The sequence below is a fragment of the Lytechinus pictus genome, chromosome 12, assembly GCF_037042905.1.
Source record: "Lytechinus pictus isolate F3 Inbred chromosome 12, Lp3.0, whole genome shotgun sequence".
Lineage (NCBI taxonomy): Eukaryota > Metazoa > Echinodermata > Echinoidea > Temnopleuroida > Toxopneustidae > Lytechinus > Lytechinus pictus.
In genome coordinates, this window is record NC_087256.1 from 21,495,531 (window position 1) to 21,520,501 (window position 24,971).

Genomic DNA, 24,971 nt, shown 5'->3' on the forward strand with positions numbered 1-24,971 from the left:
GGAGAACAAATTGGTCCCGAGCACTTTGAAAAGCACGAAAATAAAATAATGTAGATGCGGGCATATGTGATTTCACGATATTGCATGAGGGGGACAAGACAATTCTTTTCCAGGTGTTTCATTTATTTCCACGGGAGTTAGTGAAGTGAACGAGTGAAAACAAAATCATACTTTCAAGAGTGATCATTAGGCATTTGAACGTATGGTAGGGAATGGGGATTTTAATGTCAATGATACCAACCCCCACTAACCCCTTTGTGGTGAACTGGGATAACATTTTCGAAGTGAAAACTAGCATTTGGAGCATGCGCACTTTATTATGAACTTCCAAATAAATCTAAATCTACAACATCTTTAAATTCCTGAATGTGATCCTCAACATGAATATAGTGGTTGTTAACTCCTGTAGTATACCAAATTCATTCGTTCAAAAACTAAACAGTATTTTAATTATTCAGTGTGGCATGAGAGAAATGGCTTAATGATGTCAGACTTATTTAATCCTCATCTTTTAGGTCACAAACTCTTTGAAGAGCTTGTGTTAGATTTTGGAATCCCCCAAACAGACAGAAGGAAATATAATTTTTCATCCCTGAAGAATGGTTGGTAAATGTTGACCCTGGTATTATTGGTGTTTATGAAACAATTGTACATAAATTGTTGAGTTATAAAAAAGTCCCTAGAAATTCATACAATTTATTTAAGGGATCACACACGCCTGACAAAAGATACTCTAATTGGGATGAACGTTTACCAATACCAGTATCTATCAATTGGGAAAAGATACATTACACATTTTTTTTTGTACCTTTGATACTAAATTAAGATCATTCTATTTTAAGATTTTTCATAAAGCCATAGCTTTAAATGATTTCTTATAAAAGATTAAATCTAAGGACTCGCCCAATTGTGTTTTCTGTGATAAAAGTGAGGAAACAATAGTTTGCCTATTTGGCAATCCCTTCTATCGAAAATTTCCCAAAATAATGTTTAAATAAATGGTTCTAATTTTGAAAAAATGTTCGAACTCTCAACTGATAAGTTCATTTTTACTTTTGAAGTATTATATTCATACATGTAAATTTAAGAATAATCTTCAAAGTTTTGCTTTTTTAAAAACATTTGTTAAAAAACAACAGGACTTGGAATATTTGATAGCTAAGAAAAAAAATAAGCTGCCCACTCGTGGCGTTTTACCTCGATAATTTGGTTTTCGTAAAATGTCAGCAGAACATTATACCTCCATGGTATAACAGGCTTAGTGCCCCTTTCTCTGTAATAATACTGCACTGTATTGGTTGTATGGTTGTCTCATATATTTTCATGCAACTTGTACCTCAGTTTCCTCGATATACTTGTTCGTTTAAAAACCTCCATAATTATGTCGTCTTAGATAACCAGTTTCTGTCTTTTAATCCTACCAATATTTGTTGGGAAATCACCTCATATAATCATAGATTGTATATCTTGTTTTGTCTACATTATTTACCAAATCACCTATTTCTGTTTAGATAACGCTGATATTAAGTCATCACTTTGCCACATTCCTCTTTGGGGAGGATAAGTGGGCAGGGGTTATCCTATTATTGTTGTTATTTTGTCTTTTTGTGTAACCAACTTGTGTTTATGTGATTTGCAATTACCTAATAATCATTTGTAAATTTTGTGATTTACTTCAATTTGTTATAATAAAAACAGAATTATAAAAAAAATATTGCCAAGTATGGATAGGGACCTCCCATCTCTATATTGGGTTTACCCATAGGCAGCGGAAGCGGGGACGGACCCCCCCCCCTAAATTTTCTGTTGATAACCTTTTTTTTTTTGCTTGTCCAATTTGTTACCTGTGTCCATCCCAAAATTTCAGGTGAACCCCCCTGAATTATTTTTTTTACCAACTAGGTCCTGGGCCAGTATTGCAGAATAAGTTACTATATTTTGCCATCTAACTACAATGTACCATGATTGGTAACGATCATCAGCCAATTAGAATTAAGGATTCCATTACCATTGGATGGCAAAGTTACTGGTAACTTTTATTTTTATGCAATTAACGGGGCCTGGATCTGCCATGCATGACCGGTGCATTCGTAGGCCTATCAAATAGCATATCACATGATCAATGAAAAATGCAAAAATGTACGTTTTGTCTATTCAATTCTCGCATTTTACGACAGATGTGGCTTTGAACTAAATCATGAGGCTGGTACCGTATATGGTTTTGCCTCCACACGAAGAGAATGCCCCCCAGCTCCCGTCCCCGGTCCAGCTGTTGAGGGATCCATTACGCAATACTGTGTGAGAATTTAGGACAATGGACCAATCGAAAAGCGTCGCGCTGAAATTCAAACGTGCATTAAGCAAAACGTGCAAGTACTTACGATATTACTCCGCTAGTAAAGCTAGATTTAATAAAGTTATATTCTACATTTAAAATCGATTTTAATGTGAAAGTGATGCACGTTGTTACATATAGGTTGCAATTACTAACTAATTTTGACAAATTTATTCACGATTGCTAAATTTGGCCTCGATTCCCACGGGATTTACTTTGTTTTTATGTAGTAATATGTAAACACCGGCGGTGAATAATGCGTATTTTCAGTTTAGTAATTTCACGTCCGTATAGCGTCCCCCGACAGACTGAAAGGTATGTGAATATATATATTTTTCCTCATATAGAGTGATATGTTAGCCAATTCCATTGATAAATATGTTATTTAGAGTGGTATCTGTGATAAATATGGATGCTTTAATTAAGGGGTTAATAATACCTGACAAATTTATGGTTGAACTTGTGTTGTGAAAGCGAGTGGGACTCTGGGAGTGGGAGCGAGTGCAATGACAATGAATGAATGAAAGAACGCGTGAGTGGCCGTGGGCCTTCCCGTTGAAGGGGACGCGACGCCGGACGGCCAGGCGATGGCTTGAAAGCTGGCTCTGGATTGAGTAGACCAAAACTTAGACCAAAAGCTTCGGTCTCTGTTATGTTGGTTGTTCAGCTGAACTCCGTTGGCTTCACTGTGTATGAGGAGAAATTAAAAAAAAAAAAAAATGTTAAAAAACTCCTCGAAACAGACGGCTGCCAGCTGTCTAACCAAAACTAAGCCTAAGCTCGGTCTCAGTACATTGGACCAATTGGTTGTTCTGCTGAACTAAGCTATGTTGGCTCCACTCACCATTTCATTTGTAGTATACTCAGTTGTTGTGTGTCTGGACAGGTTGTGTGTCCGGACGATCAGCTTTAGAAAGTCATTTGGAAAAATTTACAAGCGAAGTTTCATAAATGTTTAGTACAAAATGTTAGGAAATATTATAGAGAACAAAATAGAAGATGATTACAACTATTGAATTCATATTTTTAGTGTAATCCAAAGACAAAAAAGAAGGCTTCAAAAATATAAAGTGTCCGGACACCCGACCCCCCATCCTATAGTAATAATAGTATTAGTAGGCTAGTAGGATGGGGGATCGGGTGTCCGGACACTTTATATTTTTTAAGCCTTCTTTTTTGTCTTTGGATTACACTAAAAATATGAATTCAATAGTTGTAATCATCTTCCATTTTGTTCTCCATAATATTTCCTTACATTTTGTATGAAAAATTATTGAAACTTCGCTTGTAAATTTTTCCAAATGACTTTCTAAAATTGATCGTCCGGACACACAACAACTGGGTATATGGCATGTTCCCCAAAGTCTGCGCAGTCCCCCTTGTCTGCGCACACGATATAATTATATCTGCGCGATTCTAAAGAAGTTACGCAACAAACACAAACTTTACACACGCAACACATAGACAGATCCTACTCAATATGGTGGAAAAATAATCAATTTTGGGCATTTCATGTGACGGCCTCAAAATGCAGCCTTTCTCATCAAAATGCCCAAATCGTGTGCAAAGTGAATGGGTGCGCCGCAGACATGGGGTACCATTTTTTTTTTCAATCTGAAAATGACTGCCCGAGGTTTTTTCCAAGAAAATCCTATATTTCTTTCAAATTTTTATGAGATATTTGGTACACTTACTCATAATGATATAAGGAACACTATTAACTGAATGATTTTGTGAAATGAAATTAAAAGAAATTTATGATCATGTTAAATCTTAACTCAAATCATGATTAGGTTCGCAGATTTGGGGACCACCATCATACATAAATTACATTATCCTCCTAACATTATACCCAGTTGTTGTGTGTGCGGACAGGTTGTGTGTCCGGACGATCAATTTTAGACAGTCATTTGGAAAAATTTACAAGCGAAGTTTCATAAATTTTTAGTACAAAATGTTAGGAAATATTACAAAGAACAAAATAGAAGATGATTACAAGTATTGAATTCATATTTTTAGTGTAGGCCTAATCCAAAGAAAAAAAGGAGGCTTCAAGAATATAAAGTGTCCGGACACCCGACCCCCCATCCTACAATACTACTAGCATGCTAACTAGGAGGAGAAATTGAAACAAGTATGAACCTTCAAACACCTATAATGCGTATGAAAATTGAAGGGGTTAAAATTATTTTATTATACTATAGTCGACTCTAGTCAAGATCTAAATATGAAAAATGAGAGGTTTCTTACCAGACCGATCTCGTGTAGATCCCTCGATCCATTCGTATAAAACACCGCAGGCTTGACCCTTGAACTCCTTTATTATGACGTAGCTTTGATAAGCAATGTTACAAAATGCCGTTTTGAAGATCAATTTCTATATAAAAATTATTATTTAACTTAAAATCTGAAACTTGACTATAAATAATATTAATAATTATTATTATAATAATAATTATTTATAATCAAGTTTCAAATTTTATGTTCACTTGGACGGTCTTGAAAATGGTATTGTATTACTGAACGTGTGTTATCTGTTGGAAAAAGTTGGAAAATTAACAAAATAATGATCATATTTTGAGAATATCTTGTTGCTTTTGAGAAAAAGGCTTTGGTTTTTTTGCTCTTTTTCATCTTTCTATTAAAATTCCCTTGGTTTGTGCATATGAAATATTTTGGTCACTTGGACAGTCTTGAAAATGGTGTCGTATTACCGAACGTGTGTTATCTGTTGGAAAAGTTGCAAAATTAACAAAACAATGATCAGTTATTTTGAGAATATCTTGTTGCTTTTGAGAAAAAGGCTTTGAAAATGTGTATTTTGCTCTTTTTCGTCATCTCTCTATTACAATTCCCTTGGTTTGGAGGGATGTTGCAAAGTGTTATTGGGGATTGGAATTATTTTCTAATGTGTAAACGTGCGCGTTCAGTAACACAAGGTTGGTCGCTAAATCCGCTAATACAATTACTATTTTAGTATTTATATGACTTTTTTTACTTAACTGAAGAACTGTTCTCAAGGTAGACCAAAAGTCTTGAAATTGAGGTAATTGATAATGGGTCACTGCTGGCTTTGACTTAGATGGGGGACCGAGATCTAAATGAAAATTCTTGAATAATACTAATGTTAGATGATGGCTATGCACGTTTTTGTTTACAAATTATACTTGATGGAAAATTTTAAATAAGGCTACATTAGAAATTTTGGGTAAATATTGTAATAAAATCATAACCAGGGGCAGATCCAGGATTTTCCATAAAAGTCTTCACTAATTAATCTAGGTCATTTGTTCAAGACAAAATTTGACAAGCAAGAAAAAAGGTTGTTAGCACTAAAATTGTTGTGGTCCTCACTTGCCTATGCTCTGCATGACATATTCCACTTTTTGGGCTTCTCTAAGGGGGGATACGAGGCAGATATGCCCCCCCCCCTGTATCTGCCACTGATTATAACCAAGAAGAAAATGTAAAAAAAACTCAACTAAAACAAAAAATCTCACTGTGGGGGGTGTTTTCCAGGCACCTGTGAATTTATATTTTATTTCTTTCTTTGTGGTTTATGTTATGATTTGGGAATGTACTTTTCACCTTTCACTAGTTAATGGCTACATGTACAGGAGGTAATGATTTTAATTTTTAGGGTTGCAATATTTTTTTCTAATAATTATTTTCTTTTATCTCAACAGGTTAGGATTTTCTTTCAGTCACGCTCCACATGAAGTAATAGGTCAAAATGACGCTGCACGGAAAAATTGTAGTGATCAAGAGAAACGGTGCTGATGGTGCCCATTTCCCCTTAACGGCAGAGCAGTGTTTGTTTGGAAGGTAAAAATGTATGGTGTATTTCGTGAGCCAGTTGAAGAAATGGTTGGATATGAATGCAAATTTATCAGGGATTCAGAGTTTATGGAAAAATTGTGAAGAAAAAAGAGAATATTTGACTAATTTCAGAATTCAGTACCGTAATCAGACTTTGTTCATCAATTTTTTTTAATTATTCGAATGTAACATGCTTGGTTACTGCCAACATAGTTTTTAATAACTTTGAATGTCATTTACATGATTCTAGATGATCCTTGACTCAGAAATAAAATGAAACCAAATTCTTCAGTCTCTGTTTTGTCGGTTCGGCTAGACTATATCTTGTTTCATTACATCTCTCCGATAGACGGACGTCATTTTTACACTCTTTACATGAACCCTATACCCAAAATATTGGTTCTATGAATGATGTAGATTTTGATAATAATCAGAATCAAGTAATCAACACCACCTTTGTGAATTTATAGGAATATAAGGAAAGGATTATTAAAAATCAACCCCTCATTTTGTGGGGACACATCAATTGAGCATATGGGCATATTAGGTCCCTCACAGAGTGGGGGATATGGCTAGCCGTCTGAGTAGGAGGAGAAACCAAATGATTCAAAACACCTCCAAACAGAAGGATTTGAGCTGTCTTAGATAGCACATGTTTAGACTTCAATATACTTCAGAGGTAACACATGTTTGTAATCTTTTGTATTGAAATGCGAAGTAACCTTTTTTCTTTCTCTCCCTCTCTCTGTTAACAGAACTAATGAGTGTGATATCCGCATTCAGTTGCCCAATGTTTCCCGCGAGCATTGTAGGATTGATGTACAAAAAAATGGAGAGGTAAGGTTTATTTCTAAAAAAAACAACAACTAAATTTCTGAAATGAATTTAACAAATTTAACAACAAAGATTAATAGATTTGAGAATCAAAGACAGATACTGAATAAGCTAATTCGCTTTGCTCACTGAGCTAAAGTCATTGTGGTTCTGTAAGACAAGAAAGGTTTAATGTACACAGATTTTCCATAAAGCTTGTGGATGATCTTGACATGGAGAACCAATTTGGGGGCCTGTTTTCATAAAGTCTTAAACCCTAACTTTGTCATTATTGCAGCTACCATGGAAAACTTGATTGTGATTGGCTGCTGAACCCTTGTGGTAGTTGCCATAATAGCAAAGTTACCGCAGTTGTAAGTTGAAACTCTTTGAAATAGGTCCTTGGTCTTTTGATTACTATCAGTAAAGGCTCCTTGCTAAGATATGACGAATACAATTATATGACCCATGTGATAATCAATCCTGTATCTCCTGACCCCCTCCCCCAAAAAACTTGTATCAGTAGTGACTTCCATTTTACTATTCCTCGTCAGTCAATCGTACTCAATACAATGATAAGTTTAACATCCGGTGTGTGTCTGTGTGTTCTTTTTCAGATACACATAGTCAATTTAAGCCAGGTGAATCCCACTCTCTTGAATAGCAAGGCTGTCCCGGAGAGAGAACCCGTACAGCACAAGGATGTCTTTACCATCGTTGATAGGTCTTTCAGGTATGTGTATGGCATTTTTATAGCTAAATCGTTTTGAGCGCTTGCATGGCTTGTAATAAAATTCCCCACTGTTTACACTATGAAAGCTCAGTACCCGAGTGGAGGTCTAAATTTAAAGTGGTAAATTTATCTGATTTCAGATGTAGCATGAAATTAACTGCAAGTGCTTGATGATCTCTTCAAAGTAGATGATTTGACAGTGTCTTTAAAGATTCTTTTGATCAACACTTGACTTTGAGTATGATTTCACACTGCATTCTCTGCTATATTACTTCATATATTAATTCATTATTATATTCAAAGTACTACTGTGTTAATAATATATGTCAGGGATAATATTTTCTTTTTGCTGTGCGCATTTTTGTTTTCTATTCTTGTATAGTACCAAACTGTTGTGGCCTTATACTGTATTGATTTATAAAGATTTCATGAAAAAAAAGACTACATGGTCAACTAAGGAAAATTCTATTTAGAGGGCAAGTATTTGCTCCTCGGGCTTTGTGGTACAAAGTTAATGTATGATGTTCTTGTGTGTCAGGTTCGAATACCCTCCAGGCTCTTCCCGAAGGACTTCCATCAAACCAGAGGTCCAGAGCCCAGTAATATCATCCACCACAGCTAAGACGCCCAGTGCTGGTGGTGACACACCAAAATCTGCAAAGAAGGCGCCAGAGAAAGCTGCAACACCCGCCCAGAAGAAGGCTGCTACTCCTGCTAAAGCCACCCCCAAAGCACCTGCCACACCCAAGGCAGCCACCCCCAAGACACCCAAGTCTGCCAAGAAGGAATCTCCAAAAGATTCCGCCCCAACACCCAAGGCAAAGTCACCCGCCGCTCCTAAAACACCCAAGTCTGCTAAGAAAGAAGCTACAGCTGCTGCACCAACGCCCAAGGCCAAGTCACCTGCCGCTCCGAAGACACCCAAGTCTGCCAAGAAGGAGTCTCCCAAGGCTGTTACTCCTAAGCCCAGCTCACCTGCCACACCTAAAACTCCAAAGTCTGTGAAGAGAGAAGCCCCCAAGCCTGCAACGCCTGAAGAACCTGCCGCTCCAAAGACTCCCAAGTCGGCTAAGAAGGAATCACCAAAGGCATCGACTACTCCAAAGAGTAAGCTAATGATATGTTTGTAGATAAAGCTAACTCTTACAAGACTAAGTTGAAGCTCTTGGGGCCACATAAGTCTGAATCAGGGGAAAAAAGAGGGATACTATTACTAATGCACATATATCTTCTTGAGAGTTGTGTCGTACATAAATTATTAACTTTTCTGTTTTACAGAAAAACTAAATTTTCAACAAAAGTATTCAATATGTTTTTTTTCTAGTCTAAAGCAAAATTGAAACACGGTGAAAGTCATGAAACTCAAAGCATAATTGAATGAAACAATAACCATAAAGTGGTCATCGGATTACCTCTTGCTTGCTAGATGGGTACCCGGCAGGAATGAGGATGTGAAAGTTATTGTAGCTTGTCCAGTACTGTGTGGGCCTCACTGACAACTGACTGGAATACTCCCCAGGGAGTGTAGGATGTGCATACATTGTGTGCAGGAATGACTGTTTTAATCCGATGACTGGGGTAATAATATATCTGTAAAGCGCTTAGACACATCGTTCTGATGTATTAAGCGCTATATAAAAGCGGAATATTATATTATTAATATTAGCGTTCTCTTAGTGGGAGCTATAACCAACTCTTTCTTGTAGCCAGTTGTACTCAGATTTTGATAGAAAATTGCTTTCAGATAATGAAAATAATTTTCTTTTATATATACAGTGGTGCTCAAAACTATGTGTCCAATTTCTTGATATTTCAGATATTTTATTGTGAAGTCAGGTGATAAAATATTACATTTGATAAAGTTTGATTGATTCTCTGGGCTCGCCGAACATTTTAGTCTTGTTGTCTGCATTCAACACTAGAACAATTCTTTCATCAGAATTGGTAATTTGAGCAAATTTATTAATTTTTCCATTTTTTTTTGGTTCTGAAGGCAAGACGCCAGTGAAGAAGACTCCAGTGAAGGCCTCTCCCAAATCACAAACACCGAAGGCTTCTCCAGGCTCTGCTAAGAAGGCTTCTCCAGGCTCTGCTAAGAAGGCCTCTCCGGCTTCTGCTAAGAAGGCCTCTCCTGCTTCTGCAAAGAAGGCTAGTCCTAAGACACCAGCTCCGGCAACTAAGAGACGCAGTGGATCACTCAGCAAGAGTGGCGGAAAGGTAACATTACTATTTATTAACTTTATATCTTGGGCCAATGTGATAATAAGCCAGTTTGTTAATACAGTCTTGAGTATGTGCAGATGAAGGTCTTTTGAACTAAAATCTGACATTAAACTTCGTAAAGATTTGCCTGCCATAGCTAGGGACAGTGATTTTCCGCGATCGCGGAAAACGGACGGAATTCACGGAATCGGCCTTTTGAAACGGAAAGTGGCTTTTCAAACGGAAAATCACGGAAAACTTCTTTTTTCTCAAAATGCACAAAATATCAACAGAAATTAATCCCAAATCCTCAACAAAATACGAATATCAACTGAAAAAAACACGATCTCACTTTGCAACAACAATCATGACAATCAACACATCGTAACTACACTCGAGCCCCTCCATCACTTGATTGTTTCTAAATTAGTTTACACTGACGTCCGCATATAAGGCAGAATACGGCCATGTGTTGCTGCCCTCTGCGTTCGGTCATGATACAATGATCACGGTGATTCAACAAATCCAAAATGGCGGATAGGCGGAAGTCGTCGACTGCTCAAAACGATGTCCGAAAAGTCCCCAAATCAGCAATAAAATCCCATGTAACCATAAAATAATGCTGATAATATGAAAGGTGAGGATGTATTAATATTGAATATGTTTCTCTAAATAGTTTTTGAGCTTGAATCTCTTCGATTAAAATGGATTTTAAAGCGATGTTAGTACATTGGTAGATGCAAATTTTGACCAGCGCTAGCATTTTGACATCGCGCTACTCGTTGCGTATTGGTTTTCTATGTAAACGGAATTGTCACTTTTTCATGTACACAAAGTCTATGGGGAAACGGAATTTCCGTTTTCAGACATGCTGAAACGGAATTTGAGATTTTCTGAAACGGAAAATCACTGTCCCTACATAGCGTCACTAGAATTTTGCAAACTAGATTCCACATATGAACCCTCATTGAATACAAAATCAGGTGTATATAGACTAACTTGTCTCTAAGTGCTCTGAGCTGAAAGGTGCATACAGAAAATAGAATACAATTCATGAGCAGGCTATGTTCATCCAGATAAGGTTTTTTTTTCAGTAGATAAAGACATTCTGAATTTGGGCAATTCCAGCGTAACGGACATGACGTTCAGACAAATTTTTGTAATTCAAAGGTTTATACAGTAGAATTAGCAGTCTTTTGATAATTGCTACTGAGCTTATCAGACACATTTAAGTATCAGTTACATACACATGAAATTTCAAATCGTTTCGTTGAACAGTTGCAGAGAAATTGCACCCTTTGTCAGCGTAACGGACATGACACGAAATGGACGAAGCATTTTTACCTCCTATTGCTTATCAAAATTCCTGTGAATTCTTAGATTGCATGCACCTGACGCTGGTGTTAATTTAACCTTAAGATCATGCTCTATCCATAAAATGGTGTTTAACAAAAGTTTTACAGTGCATTCTGTATTCATAGCTCAAAATGTAGCGTAACGGACATGACACATGAAGCGTAACGGACATGACAGTTTCGTCCACTTTTTTTAAGCGAATATAATTATTTTATTACAAGATATGGTACAAGTCTAATTGGTTACTTGTTAAGGCTAGAGGTTAGAGACACACATCATAACTGGTAATCTGTAATATCTCCTATTATTTTGCAATTTGAGAGGGGGGCTTTGCGTACAATATTTATAAAACAAAAAAATATTTGGAAAAATTTCTTTTACACCAGTTAACAACAGTTAATGATTATTTTCCAGTTACTACCATCCGCCACATCTAATTAAAAGAGAAAAAGTTGATAGTAAAGATTATTTTTTATTCATGGCTTACTATTTGACAATATACACTAGCGTAACGGACATGACACCCTTCCGAAGTGAACTTCATCAGCACTTCTTAGTTGCAAAATGAAAGAAATATGAATAATGAATGTAATTATGTAACAGCAAAGTACCTTTACTAACATTCTTAAGAAAAAAATGTAGATATTATTGGCACTTTTGGCAGGTATTATTACTTTAATAGCTATAGCCCACATGATAATTTTATATAGAATACAATGCTTTAATAGTACCATAGGCACACTGAGAAGAGCAAATCAGATTTTTTGTGAGAAGAAAACAAAATGTACGAGACCTGATTAAATCCAAGATGAACATACACCTGTATTATAAAATGTATTTTATGATAAAGAATATGTACTAGTATTAATGTCAATTTTAAGATTAAAAAAATGATATTAAAAAGTATTTTAAATTTTAATAGCAGTACCTGGAAACCAGTCTTTCATTATCGATTATGTACGAGTTATAAGGTAATCGGAACGTTTGTAAATCGCTTCTGAGATTTTTTTCATTCAAAATAAAGATCCTTGGTATAATCATCCTTTCATCAAATCTTGGATGTACTAAATCTTACGATCTTGCTTGCTGACAAATGTGGCTGTATCTAATTTCATTGTATTGTCTGCGCTGCTTGTGTACAAACGAAGATACATCATTCAAATCATGATTATGGCTGACCAAAATACTATGATGACATAATTTATTGATCGCGCCACATTCCTTCCACAGCCTCTTTGCTTTGTGATATTAAGAAGTGCCTCTGTAGATTCATGGATTCATAGAGCTACATCATGTAACACAGATATCTGAATATTTACAAACTTGTTTTAAATGTGAGCCAGTGCCATCACTGAAGAAGTTGAGGGTTGGTGAAAGTCAGATACTTTGAAGCAATGTCATCAAAGATCTCATGAATTCACAAGTTGGAGTTTTATCATGCTCCAAACTGTCAGTGCAAACACCTAAGATAATCAATTATTGTTCAAACACAAATGATGCAGATTGTGATCTGAGTATGTTGCCAGATTTAGCTGCATCTTATCCTAATATTATGTGGCATACTGTTAATTCTCAGAAAAATATACCAGAACAAGAGCTGAACTTTCATCATTTACCAACTTCTAAAAATAGCTTGAATGACATGCAGATTCTAGGAGTTATTACATCCAGCTATCCTCAAGCAATTGAGACTGACCACAGTCTGTGACACTGAGCCTAATATTTTGTTTTTGCGAATGCTGCCTTTTGTCATATATTAGGTGTCATGTCCGTTACGCGAATTGTCATGTCCGTTACGCCATTTTTATGAAAATGAGAAGTGGTCAGGGAAAATGATTGCTACACATGGTAGGGGGTTTAATTCTAACATAGAATCTGAATCTGCAGTACCTTCAGACAAATTTCCTGTAAGCTGTGAAAACTTAAAGTGAAAAACGTAACGGACATGACACTGATAATGGTAAAGAAATCACATTAATCTGAAGATCGATTTCTCTGAAATTGATGAATGGCATGAAATATAACAATGATTTTCTGTTGATTTAAACATTAATCATCTATACAAAAGTTAAAATAGACCTGTGGGACCTTATTTGCTTTTAGTAGAGACAGGAAAGATGAATTGTTTAAAAATAGCCACATTTTTTAGATTTTGCAATTTATTGTTTTATTTTTTTGATGATGGAAAAAACCACAAAATTTTATCAATATTGTGATTTTTCTATTGGAAATTGAAACTTTATAGATTACTTTTTAAGAAAATTTGACTGCTTAAGTGGAATCTGAAACTTCATTTTTTCTCGAAAGTGAACATTTTCCATGGAATTGCCCATATATATCACAAAGTTGGATTTGGAGACTTTTCAGCTCATTATGATCTCGTTCAATATTTTGAATCTTTACAAAGATCCAATGCCAGCAAGAACAGGATGTATTTTTAGCACATAGCAGTACCCAAGCACAAGTGTGAGGGTCGCAAGATATATTATTGAAATTGTCTCCTGGCGTAGCTCACAGTTCAACCTTCCACTTGTTACTCTTCCTTTTGATTCAGATGACACCGTTCGGTAGTCCACGTGTACCCAAGACCACCCCTCTGAAGAACTCCATCAGTCAGCTTAGACGTCGATCTGCACCCGTCAAGGAAGAGGAAGAAGGTGTGTCCCCGGCGAAGAAGGCCACGCCCAAGAAGTCTCCCAAGGCTCCAACTCCTAAATCTGCAGGTAAGACTTTCTAGAATTATTCAGTAACGGTAAGCATTTTAAAGTTACCTTAAAAGTTTATGGATCTAGTCCATGAAACTTGGACATAAGAGCAGCAATGTATCCCTGAATACCCTGTGCACGTTTCAGAAACATGGCCAAGATCAAAGGTCATTTAAAGGTAAGTGAACTCTGGCCGTGTTGGGAGTATATGTTGAATTGGCATCATAACTTTAGAAGTGTATGGATCTAGCTCATGAAACATCGATATAAGGGTAATGAAGTATGAATGATTGTTTTGCACATGTCTTGGGTCACGTGATCATGGTCAAAGGTCATTTTGGGTCAATGGACCTAGTATTTTATTATCAGTGTTTTCTTCTTTGAATAATTATTCATTAGCTGTTTTCAAAGGCAGCACTGCTGCTATATCGAATTGCGTAATGCAGGCGAGACTGTGAGAGGCGTTCCACTTGTTTAAAAAAGAAATCTCTGTAAAGATGCACTAGTATGTAATGCAAGCATATTGAAGTCTATAAATTGACGCAATCTCACTCCTTTGCCACACTTCCTGGCGAAATTGATTTTCATTGGTTGAACAAGATGAGAGAGCTATTATAAAACCACATTTCTTATTGGACATCGCTTCAAAATAGGTGTGTCTTACAGAGATAAAATGAAGATTTTTCTCAGAATACCAATTGGGAGGGATTTTAAGGGTATTTTATTTCACTGATTTTAAAGGTATTTTATTTTGCCCATTATTTTTTGAAATATTCTTATGAAACTCCTACTTGAATATGTGTCAGAACAGATTCTTTCATTTGATTTCAAACTTGTCACAGAATCACAAATATTTCTGCAGATATAGTGGATTTTGTTAATTCTGTCAAATTCTGGGGGTTTTTAAAGCAATTTTTGGCTGAGATGAGTCCAAGCAAAAGTGTTGATTGGACCCGTGAACCCTGAAATTTGAAAGTATTGACTCGCTGCTATGTTTTAAATGGTCTAACACATTTCTTTATGATATGATCTGTAATATTCATGAAATTTTAGATATTGACGTACATACATACTAACCATAAGCACAAAAGAAGAATTATTCCATTTGAATACCATCTTTATTTTTATCTTTGTTTTATAGGCAAATCTGCCAAGAAAACACCAGCATCAGAGTCCGGTAAAAAACGCAAGAGCAGCAATAGCGATGCAGCACCCAGTGCCAAGAGGAAGCGTGTCTCATTTGGTCCTTCCCTGAGCCCAGAGCAGTTTGATAAGTACCTTCCTCCACTAACTCCAATAAAACGAGGACAGTCTCCTGCTAGGAGGTCTCTAGGTAGTGCATCTATCACTCCTAAGGGAAGATCCTATAAGAAACGTGCTTCTATAGCTGCGATCGTCACCCATCCAGCCATTGAAGAAGAACCAACTCCTAAGAAGTCTCCTGCCACAAAGCCAAAAGCTTCACCTAAGGCAGCTACTCCCAAGGTTTCACCTAAGGCAGCTACTCCCAAGGCTTCACCCAAGGCAGCTACTCCCAAGGCTTCACCCAAGGCTGTTACTCCCAAAGCCTCACCTAAAGCAGCAACTCCAAAGGCCTCTCCCAAGGCAGCTACACCAAAGGCAGTAACACCCAAGGCTTCATCTAAAGCAGCCACCCCTGAGACAACACCCAAGATGGCAACACCAAAGGCTTCGCCCAAAGCAGCCACTCCTAAGACTACACCAAAGGCAGCTACACCTAAAGCAGCAACTCCAAAGGCAGCGACCCCTAAGGTATCTCCTAAAGCCACTACCCCCAAGGGAAGGCTCTCTCCTAAACGTTCACCAAAGCGACCAGCATCATTGTCAGATGAGAGTTTCACTGGCCTTCCGGAGCTCTTCAAGACACCGTCCCCTCAGAAAGTGAGTCGCGTCAGCCAGGGGAAAGTCTCCAAGGTTACCCCGCAATCTGCCTCGGTGGTGAGGAAGATTGCTACACCTATGAAGGAGGAGATCAAGAAAGCAGCTGAGTCCAAGAGACGAAGCCTGCCCAAGGCCATTCCACAACACATGAAGGCTGAGATTGTTGCCGAAGCAGCCTTGAGACAGAAAAGACGACCATCACCTAAGAAGGCTTTGAGCACCCCGTTGAGAACTGCCATCAAGAAGGTATTATACATTGTCTTTTGTAGAAAATATGCCTTAACATTCACTAAACACCACAATATGATTTCATACTCATTTTGTAAGGGATTCAACTTGGCTGTGTAGGAGACAAATATGAGTATCAAATATGGGTAACTTTGCCAGAGTTGACTTTCCATATAAAGTCATTTTCATTTCATTTATTAATTCAACAATTTTTAAAAACAAAATAAATGTACAGTAATATTCAAAGAACAATACATCAAAACAATAGAAAGTAAGTCAAATAGTCACCTTACTCGAAGTAATTTCAGACCTGATGATTTCAAAGCATATACCTCTTCTAAGTCAAATTTTTCAAGTCGAATTGATTTCTCTGGTTCCAAGATATTTGAACTAGGCAGAGTTACCGGTATTGACTTATACTTTCCAAATTCTAAATGCACAATATTTTCAGGTAGCTACTGGAAATTTTAATTTCTATGTGAAGATGAAGATGTTATCTGTCAGACACTGCACTGCTGGTGCTCCACAATTATTACCAGAGCTTTAAATTAGCTGCAAATAATTACCTTTTGCCTATCAAGGAATAAACTCCTGCTGAATCTGATAATAATCAATAACCTCTCCTACACCTTGTCAAAAGACATTGCTTTCGAAATCTTGCTTGTTTGATTTCTCTATTCAAATCATTTTTGGGGTGAGAACGTTTGATAATACACTGAATTGTATTTTTACAATACGGTATTTTTACTGTATTGAGTCAAACTTTTGAATGAAAAAAGTTAATTTTGTGTATGAAGAAAGTTTATTCTTTTTTATAATCAAAAGAATTATTTTTTCTTGATGTTGCAGGGTGTGCAGCTGAAGAAATCATCTCCAAAGCCCACAACGCCTGCTAAGACACCAACCCCAAAGAAAGGAGCGAGTCCAAAGCCTGTTACTCCTGCATCAGCCAAAAAGGCATCTGAGGAGAAGACACCGGTGAAGGCTGCTACACCTAAAGCGGCTACTCCAAAGGCTGCTACTCCTAAAGCTGTGACTCCAAAGGCTGCAACACCTAAGGCTGCTACACCTAAGGCTGTTACACCAAAGGCAGCTACACCTAAGGCTGCTACACCTAAGGCTGTTACACCTAAGGCGGCTACACCTAAGGTGACTACACCCAAGGCTGCTACACCTAAGGTGGCCACACCAAAAGCTGCTACACCCAAGGCTGCTACACCTAAGGTGGCTACACCCAAAGCTGCTACACCTAAGGCTGCCACACCTAAAGCAGCTACTCCTAAGGCAGCTACTCCTAAGGCCAAAACTCCTGCAAAGAAGACACCTGCTAAGACTGCCACCCCCAAGAAGACCCCAGCAAAGAAAGTGGCCAAGAAGACTCCAGCCAAATCTGCTTCTAAGAAGACACCAGCAAGATCGGCCGTAAAGAAGACCCCAGCCCGCTCTGCCTTGAAGAAGACGCCTGCCAGGAGTGCCATCAAAAAGACTCCTGCCAGGCCCAAGTCTGCCCGTAAGCCAGCAGGGAAACCTACCTGGGCTGACATTGCCAAGAGGGGCGCTGCTGTCAAGTCTTCCAAGCCGAGCTGGACTGTCAAGTGGGCTGGCAAGGCTAAGGCCAAGGCTATCACCAAGAAGGTGCAGAAGGTGCGAAAGCTAAAGGCCAAGACACCAAAGGTAAAAAAACAATTTAAGAAATTTGAATTGCAAAAATGGGTATCAATTCCTAGGCAAAAATGTGATGAGACAACTACCAGGGATTTGTCCTTTGTTGCATCTGATAGTGCTTTATTTACTTACTTCGTTGTGCACTTAGTCATCTTGCTCCCCAAAGATGAGATGCTTTTGGTAGGGATTTCCTCTGGTAGATTCATTTATGCCAGCAGGTTGAGATGTTCAATGAATTTGATATGACATTAAAGGGATGTGGATCGAAATGAAATTAATAGGAATAAATGTCAAACATGAATTTCTTAGCATGATTGCAGCAAGTCAATTTTATGCAATGATTGTAAGAAGCGTTAAAGGACAAGTCCACCCCAACAAAAAGTTGATTTGAATACTTGTAAAGAGAAAAATCCAACAAGCATAACACTGAAAATTTCATCAAAATTGAATGTAAAATAAGAAAGTTATGACATTTTAAAGTTTTGCTTAATTTCACAAAACAGTTATATGCACATACTGTTCAGTATGCAAATGAGGATACTGATGACATCATCCACTCACTATTTCATTTGTATTTTATTATATGAAATATTCTAATATTCTCCTTGTCAAGTGAAACAACAATTAATTCCTCCCTGAACATGTGGAATTAGTATTGTTTAATACGATATGGTTCAGTCAAGTTGGTCCTTATTGTCAAATGTGTAAAAAGTGAAATATTGTAAAATTCAAACAAAAAACAAAAGAAACAGTGAGTGAGTGAAGGACATCGACTGTCTCATTTGCATGTCACTGAATTGTGCATATCACTGTTTTGTGAAAAATAGGCAATACTTTAAAATGTCATTACTTATTTTACATCCGATTTTGATGAAATTTTCAGCGTAATTCTAGTTTGATTTTCTCCATTTATTCAAATCAACATTTTTCTGCAGTGGACTTGACCTTTAAGTTATTCAAATTGTCCCTCAAAAATTAATTCAGCAGATGTGTAGTGATTAAATTAATTGAATGAGCCAGCGCCTATGGATGTTTTTAACAGAAATATGCCGCAATATATATGTTGTGGATCATAATCATATTGCAAAATAAATCCTGCATTACATAATTTTTTTAATTCAAATCTATCCAACCAAAAAAAGCACAATGGCTGTGTGCATGAAGCTATCAAGATTCGAGTCAAGATTTAATTTGGTTACAAATTAATGGAAATGAATAATATCAGACGTTAACTTGGCATGATTCCAGCAAATTCTGAATTCTGGAATGGGAAATAGATAGCGGACATAAATATCTTGCATGATTATGGCAAAATAATATTCTGAAGTGTTTGTAGGTATGCAATAAGTATTAGAAAAATGTCTGCATCATTGATGTTTGTAGAAGTTATCCTTTCTTTAACAAAAATAAAACTCTTTGTATATTTTTGTGAACTTTTGAGTTCCTACCCAAAATTGGGATGGGTACCTAACTTCAAAAAAAAAAAAAAAACACCATCTGACTTTGCCAGCCCTTGAGAACAATAGGCAGGGTAGAAAACACTCTGCATTCTGTTTTCTTGATGCATGTTAACTTTCACAGTTGTAATAATTTAGATGTTTCTCTTCTCTCCCATTTCTCTTTGAATACTTGCAGAAGGTTGCTAGGCTTGGAGTTGGTAGCACTGGTCATGTTGATTCTCCTGCCACCATTGTATTAAAGAAGACTTTGAAGGCAAAGACTCCAGTGAAGACAAAGAAGGGACGAAAGACGCCATACAAGAAACCTCCAACAAAGAAGACTGATTCTGTTGCAGACCTTAGCTTTTCAGGAGTACAGGAGCTTTTCCAAACCCCACCACCAACTAAACAAAGCAAATCAACCCCAGTCAACACCCCTGACCTCAAGACTCCGGAAGGACCAGGAGAGATGTTTGTATCACCTCTTACCACTTCTCCAAAGAAATCTGCAACCAAGAGAACGTCCGCAGGAAAGGTCACCAAGCCCGGTAGAAAGTCGGAGGGTTTGACTGGTGTAGCACGCCTGATAAAAACTCCCAAGCAAAAGGGCAGGCAATCAGTCGATGTTGGAGTTCTGTCTGCATTGTTCAAGTCACCAAAACAGAAAGCTGAAGCTAAGACACCTGAAGTAATGGGATTGACAAGGCTCTTCAATGAGAAGGAGAAGACCTCTAAATCTCCCAAAACACCCAGAATGGCTGGTCTATCTAAGATGATGAAAACACCAAAGTCCCAACCATCACCTAAGTTCACAGGTATCAAAGAGATGATGAAAACTCCTAAGCAGGATGACCCATACACAGATTTTGAAGGTGTTCCAGATCTCTTTTCATCTCCAGCTGCCATGAAATTAGAGAAGACACCAGTTAAACCGTCTATGAAGAGGAAGAGGACTGAGACACCAGCTGCCAAGCCAGCCAAGAGGCAGAGGGTTCAGAAGACACCTGCCAAGACACCAGCTAAGGCTGCAAAGACTCCAGCAAAATCCTCAGCAGTTACACCGAAGACCACTCCTGCTAAATCTCCTGCTGCAGCTAAGGAGACCCCAGCAAAATCACCTGCTGCTGTAAAGAAGACACCTGCTAAATCCCCTGCTGCCACAAAGAAGACCCCAGCAAAATCGCCTGCTGCTGTAAAGAAGACACCTGCAAAGGCTCCTGCCACCCCCAAGGTAACCCCTGCTAAGTCTCCTGCTGCAGCAAGTGAGACTAAAACCAAATCACCTGCCGTTGTAGCCAAGAAGACTCCTGTGAAGGAGGTGAAACCGAAGAGGTCTGCAAAGAGTACTAAGGCAGCTACTCCAGCCAAATCTCCAGCAAAGCAATCAAGGAGAGGCAGATTTACAAAGGCCTCTTCTCCAGCTAAACCTGAGCCAGCTGCAGTTGAAACTAGTCCTGAAAAAACCCCAGTCAAGAAAACAACCAGGGGAAAGAAGAAGGTCGTAGCATCACCTGTCAAGTCACCAGTGCAAAAGACAACAAGAAGGGGAAAGGCCAAGACCACTTCAGAACCTCAACCAGAAACTGTTGAGCCCAGTCCTGTAAAGGCACCAGTTAAGAAGTCCACACGGGGAAAGAAGGCCGCACCAGCATCCCCCATCAAATCTCCGGTAAAGAAAACAACAAGAGGTAGGAAAGCAGTTTCTCCTGCGAAACCTGTAGTTGAATCCCCCAAACCTACCCCGGAAAAGGCACCTGCTAAGAAGGGAAGGAGAGGAGCTAAAGCTGTCACTGTTGAAACCAGCCCAGTAAAAACTCCAGCAAAGAGGACGACTCGAGGTCGAAAGGCAGTTACACCCAAGATATCACCAGTAAAGAAGGTGGCTACACCCAAGAAATCACCAGTAAAGAAGGCAACCAGGGGTGGAAAGGCAGTGGCCAAGTCTGTTGAAGTTGCCTCAGAGGCATCAGTACCTACACCTGTAAAGACCCCAGCCAAGAGAACTACTAGAGGAAGGAAGGCTGCATCACCAGCAAAATCACCTGTCAAGAAGCCTGCTAAAGTAGGAAAGAAGGCAGCGAAAACTGTTGAACCAGAACCAGTCAAAGCCACTCCTGTGAAAACACCAGCAAAGAGGGCAACCAGAGGAAGGAAGGGAGTATCCCCTGTCAAATCGGTAAAGAAGGAAGCACCTGCTGCAGCTCCCAAACGGGGGGCTAAGAGGGCTGCCCCAGACCCAGAACCAGTAGCATCTCCAGCTCCCAAGAGGAGCAAAGCAGGACGTTTGAAAGCAGCCCCTAAGGATTCGCCTAAACCTGCTACCCCTAAGCCATCACCAAAGGTAACACGGAGGGGAAAGGTAGCAACCAAAGCTGCAACACCTAAGGTTACCAAGAAAGCAGCCAAAGAACCTAAAGTGACTACCCCGAAGCCATCCCCAAAAGTAACACGGAGAGGCAAGGTAGCTGCCAAAGCAGCAACACCCAAGGTGACCAAGAAAGCAACCAAGGCTGCAGCACCCACTCCAAAGGCCACACGAGGAAAGAAGAATGTGGTAAAGACTCCAGAGCCCGTAAAGCCATCGCCAAAGGTGACAAGAGGAAGGGGAAAGGCCCCAGCAAAGGCAGCGAAAGCATCACCAGCTCCAACTCGATCCACCCGTTCAAGAAGAAAGTGAAATATATAATAGAGACTACCACAGTACCATTTTTCTTCTATTCTCATCTGTAAATATCTTGTATAATATGTAGAATTTTATCTGGAAACCAATGTTGGCAAAGGATTGGTGAAATGCGAGCAAGTTCATGGTAACAATTTAGACAAATGAAAATATTCTTGAATTTTTGATAACTTTCTGTGAAAGTGTACATATGTGAATGGTTTTTAATTTTTTTTTACACTGCTCAGCCTCATGTAATAAAATTCAACCCATGTACATTGAATTATTCACATTGCAAAACAAGACGTTTGTAACAATGTTCTTTATTCAGGATGGCAGTCAACAAAATGGTCTTCATGCCCCAACAATAACAAGTGGGCTTTGTGCGATATCTACCTCATGAGAGTTATAATATGCACGACATTCACCATGCATTTTAACAAAATTATATAATGTAAATAAAACTGCTTTTATAGAATAGTTTGCTGGGATGAGTAACTAATATTTTGATACATGTACAGATGTGTTTTTAATGAACCATAACAGTGAATCAACTTGCCGAAATTTATGATTATTATGGATGAAGCCTGGCTGACTGTCGGTCTATTTCATAAGACTGATATATTTTATCTACTTTACAATTAAGAATGTGGACTAGGGTGTTAATGAATTTGATGAAATATTGGCATCAATTTTCGTGTAGTTTCAATTTCAATTCAATTTAATTATTTAGCTCTCGTTAAAATAAAATACAAGCAACTATGATTTACACAGAAAATATAAACACAGTGGATTTGATCCTTAAAAAGTGACTCCCATTCATGGCACATTCCCATTTCAGAATTTATCAGAATTTGAGATTTAATTTTGAAAAGCACACATATTGGAAATCATGATTACCCTCAGAAAGATATATGCTTAATTTATGATTTCATTGAATTCATTATTGTGCATTTATTACAGACTAGCTCGGATATTGAATTTTAAGGTATTTGACGGCGTCTTTTTCTATTTCTGAAGGCAAATAATTAATCTTTGTACATATATGCAATGGCTGTTCTAAGTGATGTATATAGTCTTCTTTGTATTCCATGATTGTGCCTAGTCTTTATGATAATTGGGTGCTGGCAATATGTGACATGTACATAGATGAAAGAAGACATTAACACCCCATGAACATTCCAGGCCGTCTTAAAATTTTCAGGCACTTTTTCTCTTTGAAAAAAAACTTTGAAGAAAAACCTGCCAACTATTTTGTTCTGAAGAAAAACAAGGATCGGTAATGTGTTCTTATTAAGAAAAATCAAGTTAGTTAATGAATTGAAATGTTTAGGATTTTAACACAAATAAATAATGCTCTTGGCATTTGTTTCTGATGTTAGACATTTCAGGATTTAGATAGAGCTCAAGTTTTTTGGAATATCTCAGAATGAAGTGTGTCGGATATATTTTACTGAAGTAGAAAATCACTGTGAGTACAATTTTGTACATTATTGAATTGCCTGAACAATATGCATTCTTGTATGTTATACACGTCCCCATACACTAGTTTGCTTTGCTTTCTTGTAGTTTTCCATAATGCCTTGAATGTTGTGGCATTAAGACAGATGTTTTGCTCTTAAAAAGTATTGTGAACATGTAGAGTTTCGGGTTTGTGCGCTTTTGCATTGTACCGATATTGAAGGGGAAAATACATATGTATGTACAGATTGTAGATTGTTGTATAAAAATGATTCAGTCTGCGTGATGGGGGCGCAGTAAATGTGTTGTAGTGATGTGTACATGGATTTTATAGTTTGTATATATGCTTTCATGTTAATGAGTCTGAACTCTTTAACATGTGTGCATTTTGTACTGAAATTCTGTATCTAGCTCATTTTGTGTGATGGAGAAATTTAGGACCAAATTTTAGATGCTTAAACTAGGCAAGATTATTCACTTGGGGACCAAATTTTAGATGTTAATATTCATAATGGGATGTTCTTATCAAGTTTTGTGTGAAAGTCAATACCCTTTTTTAAGATGTTGCATTTTAAAGTGTTTATTTAATAAGGTTTTTGTTTGCATATATCTTCTATTTATCTTACTTTTTTGTAATTTATTGTATACACATTTTAGGGGGAAAATCAATTAGCACCCTTCATTAAATGCAACAATGGGAGTTCATTATTTGGTGCAACTTTGCATCCAAAGAAGTCTTTGCATCTTTTAGGGTGCAAACTTGCTTCTCCAGGTGCAAAGAGGGACCCTTTTTTCTACGTGTATACAAGGATAACTGTCAGCAAGAACCACATTACATGTCTGTTGACTGTGCACCACATCAATGCAAAAAAGGAGTACAGTTCAATACCTCCAAACCCCTGTAAATAAACAAAAATACATCATGATGATTTTGTCTGATGGTTTTACAGTGTTATTGTGAAATTGTAAATACTGTATTTTATGTTCCTTTTGCTTTTCTTTTTTCTTTCATCGTTCAATGTGTGTGTGTATGTTTTCTTTTTTGTTGACGTAGTAAATTTCACTGTAAACCTCCATTGGTGATCTAAGCTTTCATTTTTTCCCCCTCGTTTTGTCGTGTGTCTTAGGGGGAGTTGCAAGAAAATATTTGCAATCGTAAATTCAAAGAAAGATCAATTTCAACTAAAGCAAATCAATTCAGAGTTGTTAATGCAAGAAGCAGGCCATCAATCAATTGCAAATTTGCGATGAAAGGCACGACTTTCAATTGACTTTGGGAGCTGAAGTTGACTTGCGATCAATCACAAGTTTCTTGTAACGCCCCATTAGAGCAAGGGAGTGTTGTGAAGCTGGGTCTGTGTGACTGTTCTGTTGGAATTCAGTGTGAAGAGACAATGTTTGGACCTGGGGCCACGTTGGAGAAAGAGTTGCGATCAAACGCAACTCAAAAAATCTTGCGCAACTTGATTTTCAGCCAATGAAGCACCCATATTCTAGACTTTCGTTTAAACGCAACTCTTTGTGCAACAGGCCCCAGGTGGGTGTTTCATAAAGCTGCTCGTAAGTTAAGAACAACCGGTTAACCTTTCTTACGCACAAAATAATCACCAATGAAGATTTAATGGTGATTATAATTTCCCACAAGAAAGGATCA

The 24,971-nt window shown here is 37.8% G+C and overlaps 1 protein-coding gene across 3 annotated transcripts; it reads left to right on the plus strand.

Annotated features, from left to right (window-relative positions):
- The first annotated feature begins 2,172 nt into the window (after positions 1–2,172).
- On the plus strand, positions 2,173–24,393 carry LOC129273691 (proteoglycan 4-like). Of its 3 annotated transcripts, none has more exons than XM_064107384.1 (11): positions 2,176–2,650; positions 6,022–6,160; positions 6,910–6,991; positions 7,585–7,700; positions 8,239–8,807; positions 9,694–9,917; positions 13,813–13,981; positions 15,105–16,111; positions 16,943–17,767; positions 19,394–21,076; positions 21,110–24,393. In XM_064107384.1, exons 2-11 carry the CDS (start codon positions 6,069–6,071, stop codon positions 21,872–21,874), a joined length of 5,532 nt encoding a protein of 1,843 aa, XP_063963454.1. In that variant the 5' UTR covers positions 2,176–2,650; positions 6,022–6,068; the 3' UTR covers positions 21,875–24,393. The 3 variants fall into 3 exon arrangements, with proteins under 3 accessions (XP_054766730.2, XP_063963454.1, XP_063963455.1); XM_064107385.1 differs by having other exon boundaries at positions 2,565–2,650; positions 15,105–15,448; positions 15,503–16,111; positions 19,394–24,393; XM_054910755.2 differs by having other exon boundaries at positions 2,173–2,650; positions 19,394–24,393.
- Positions 24,394–24,971: the final 578 nt, after the last annotated feature.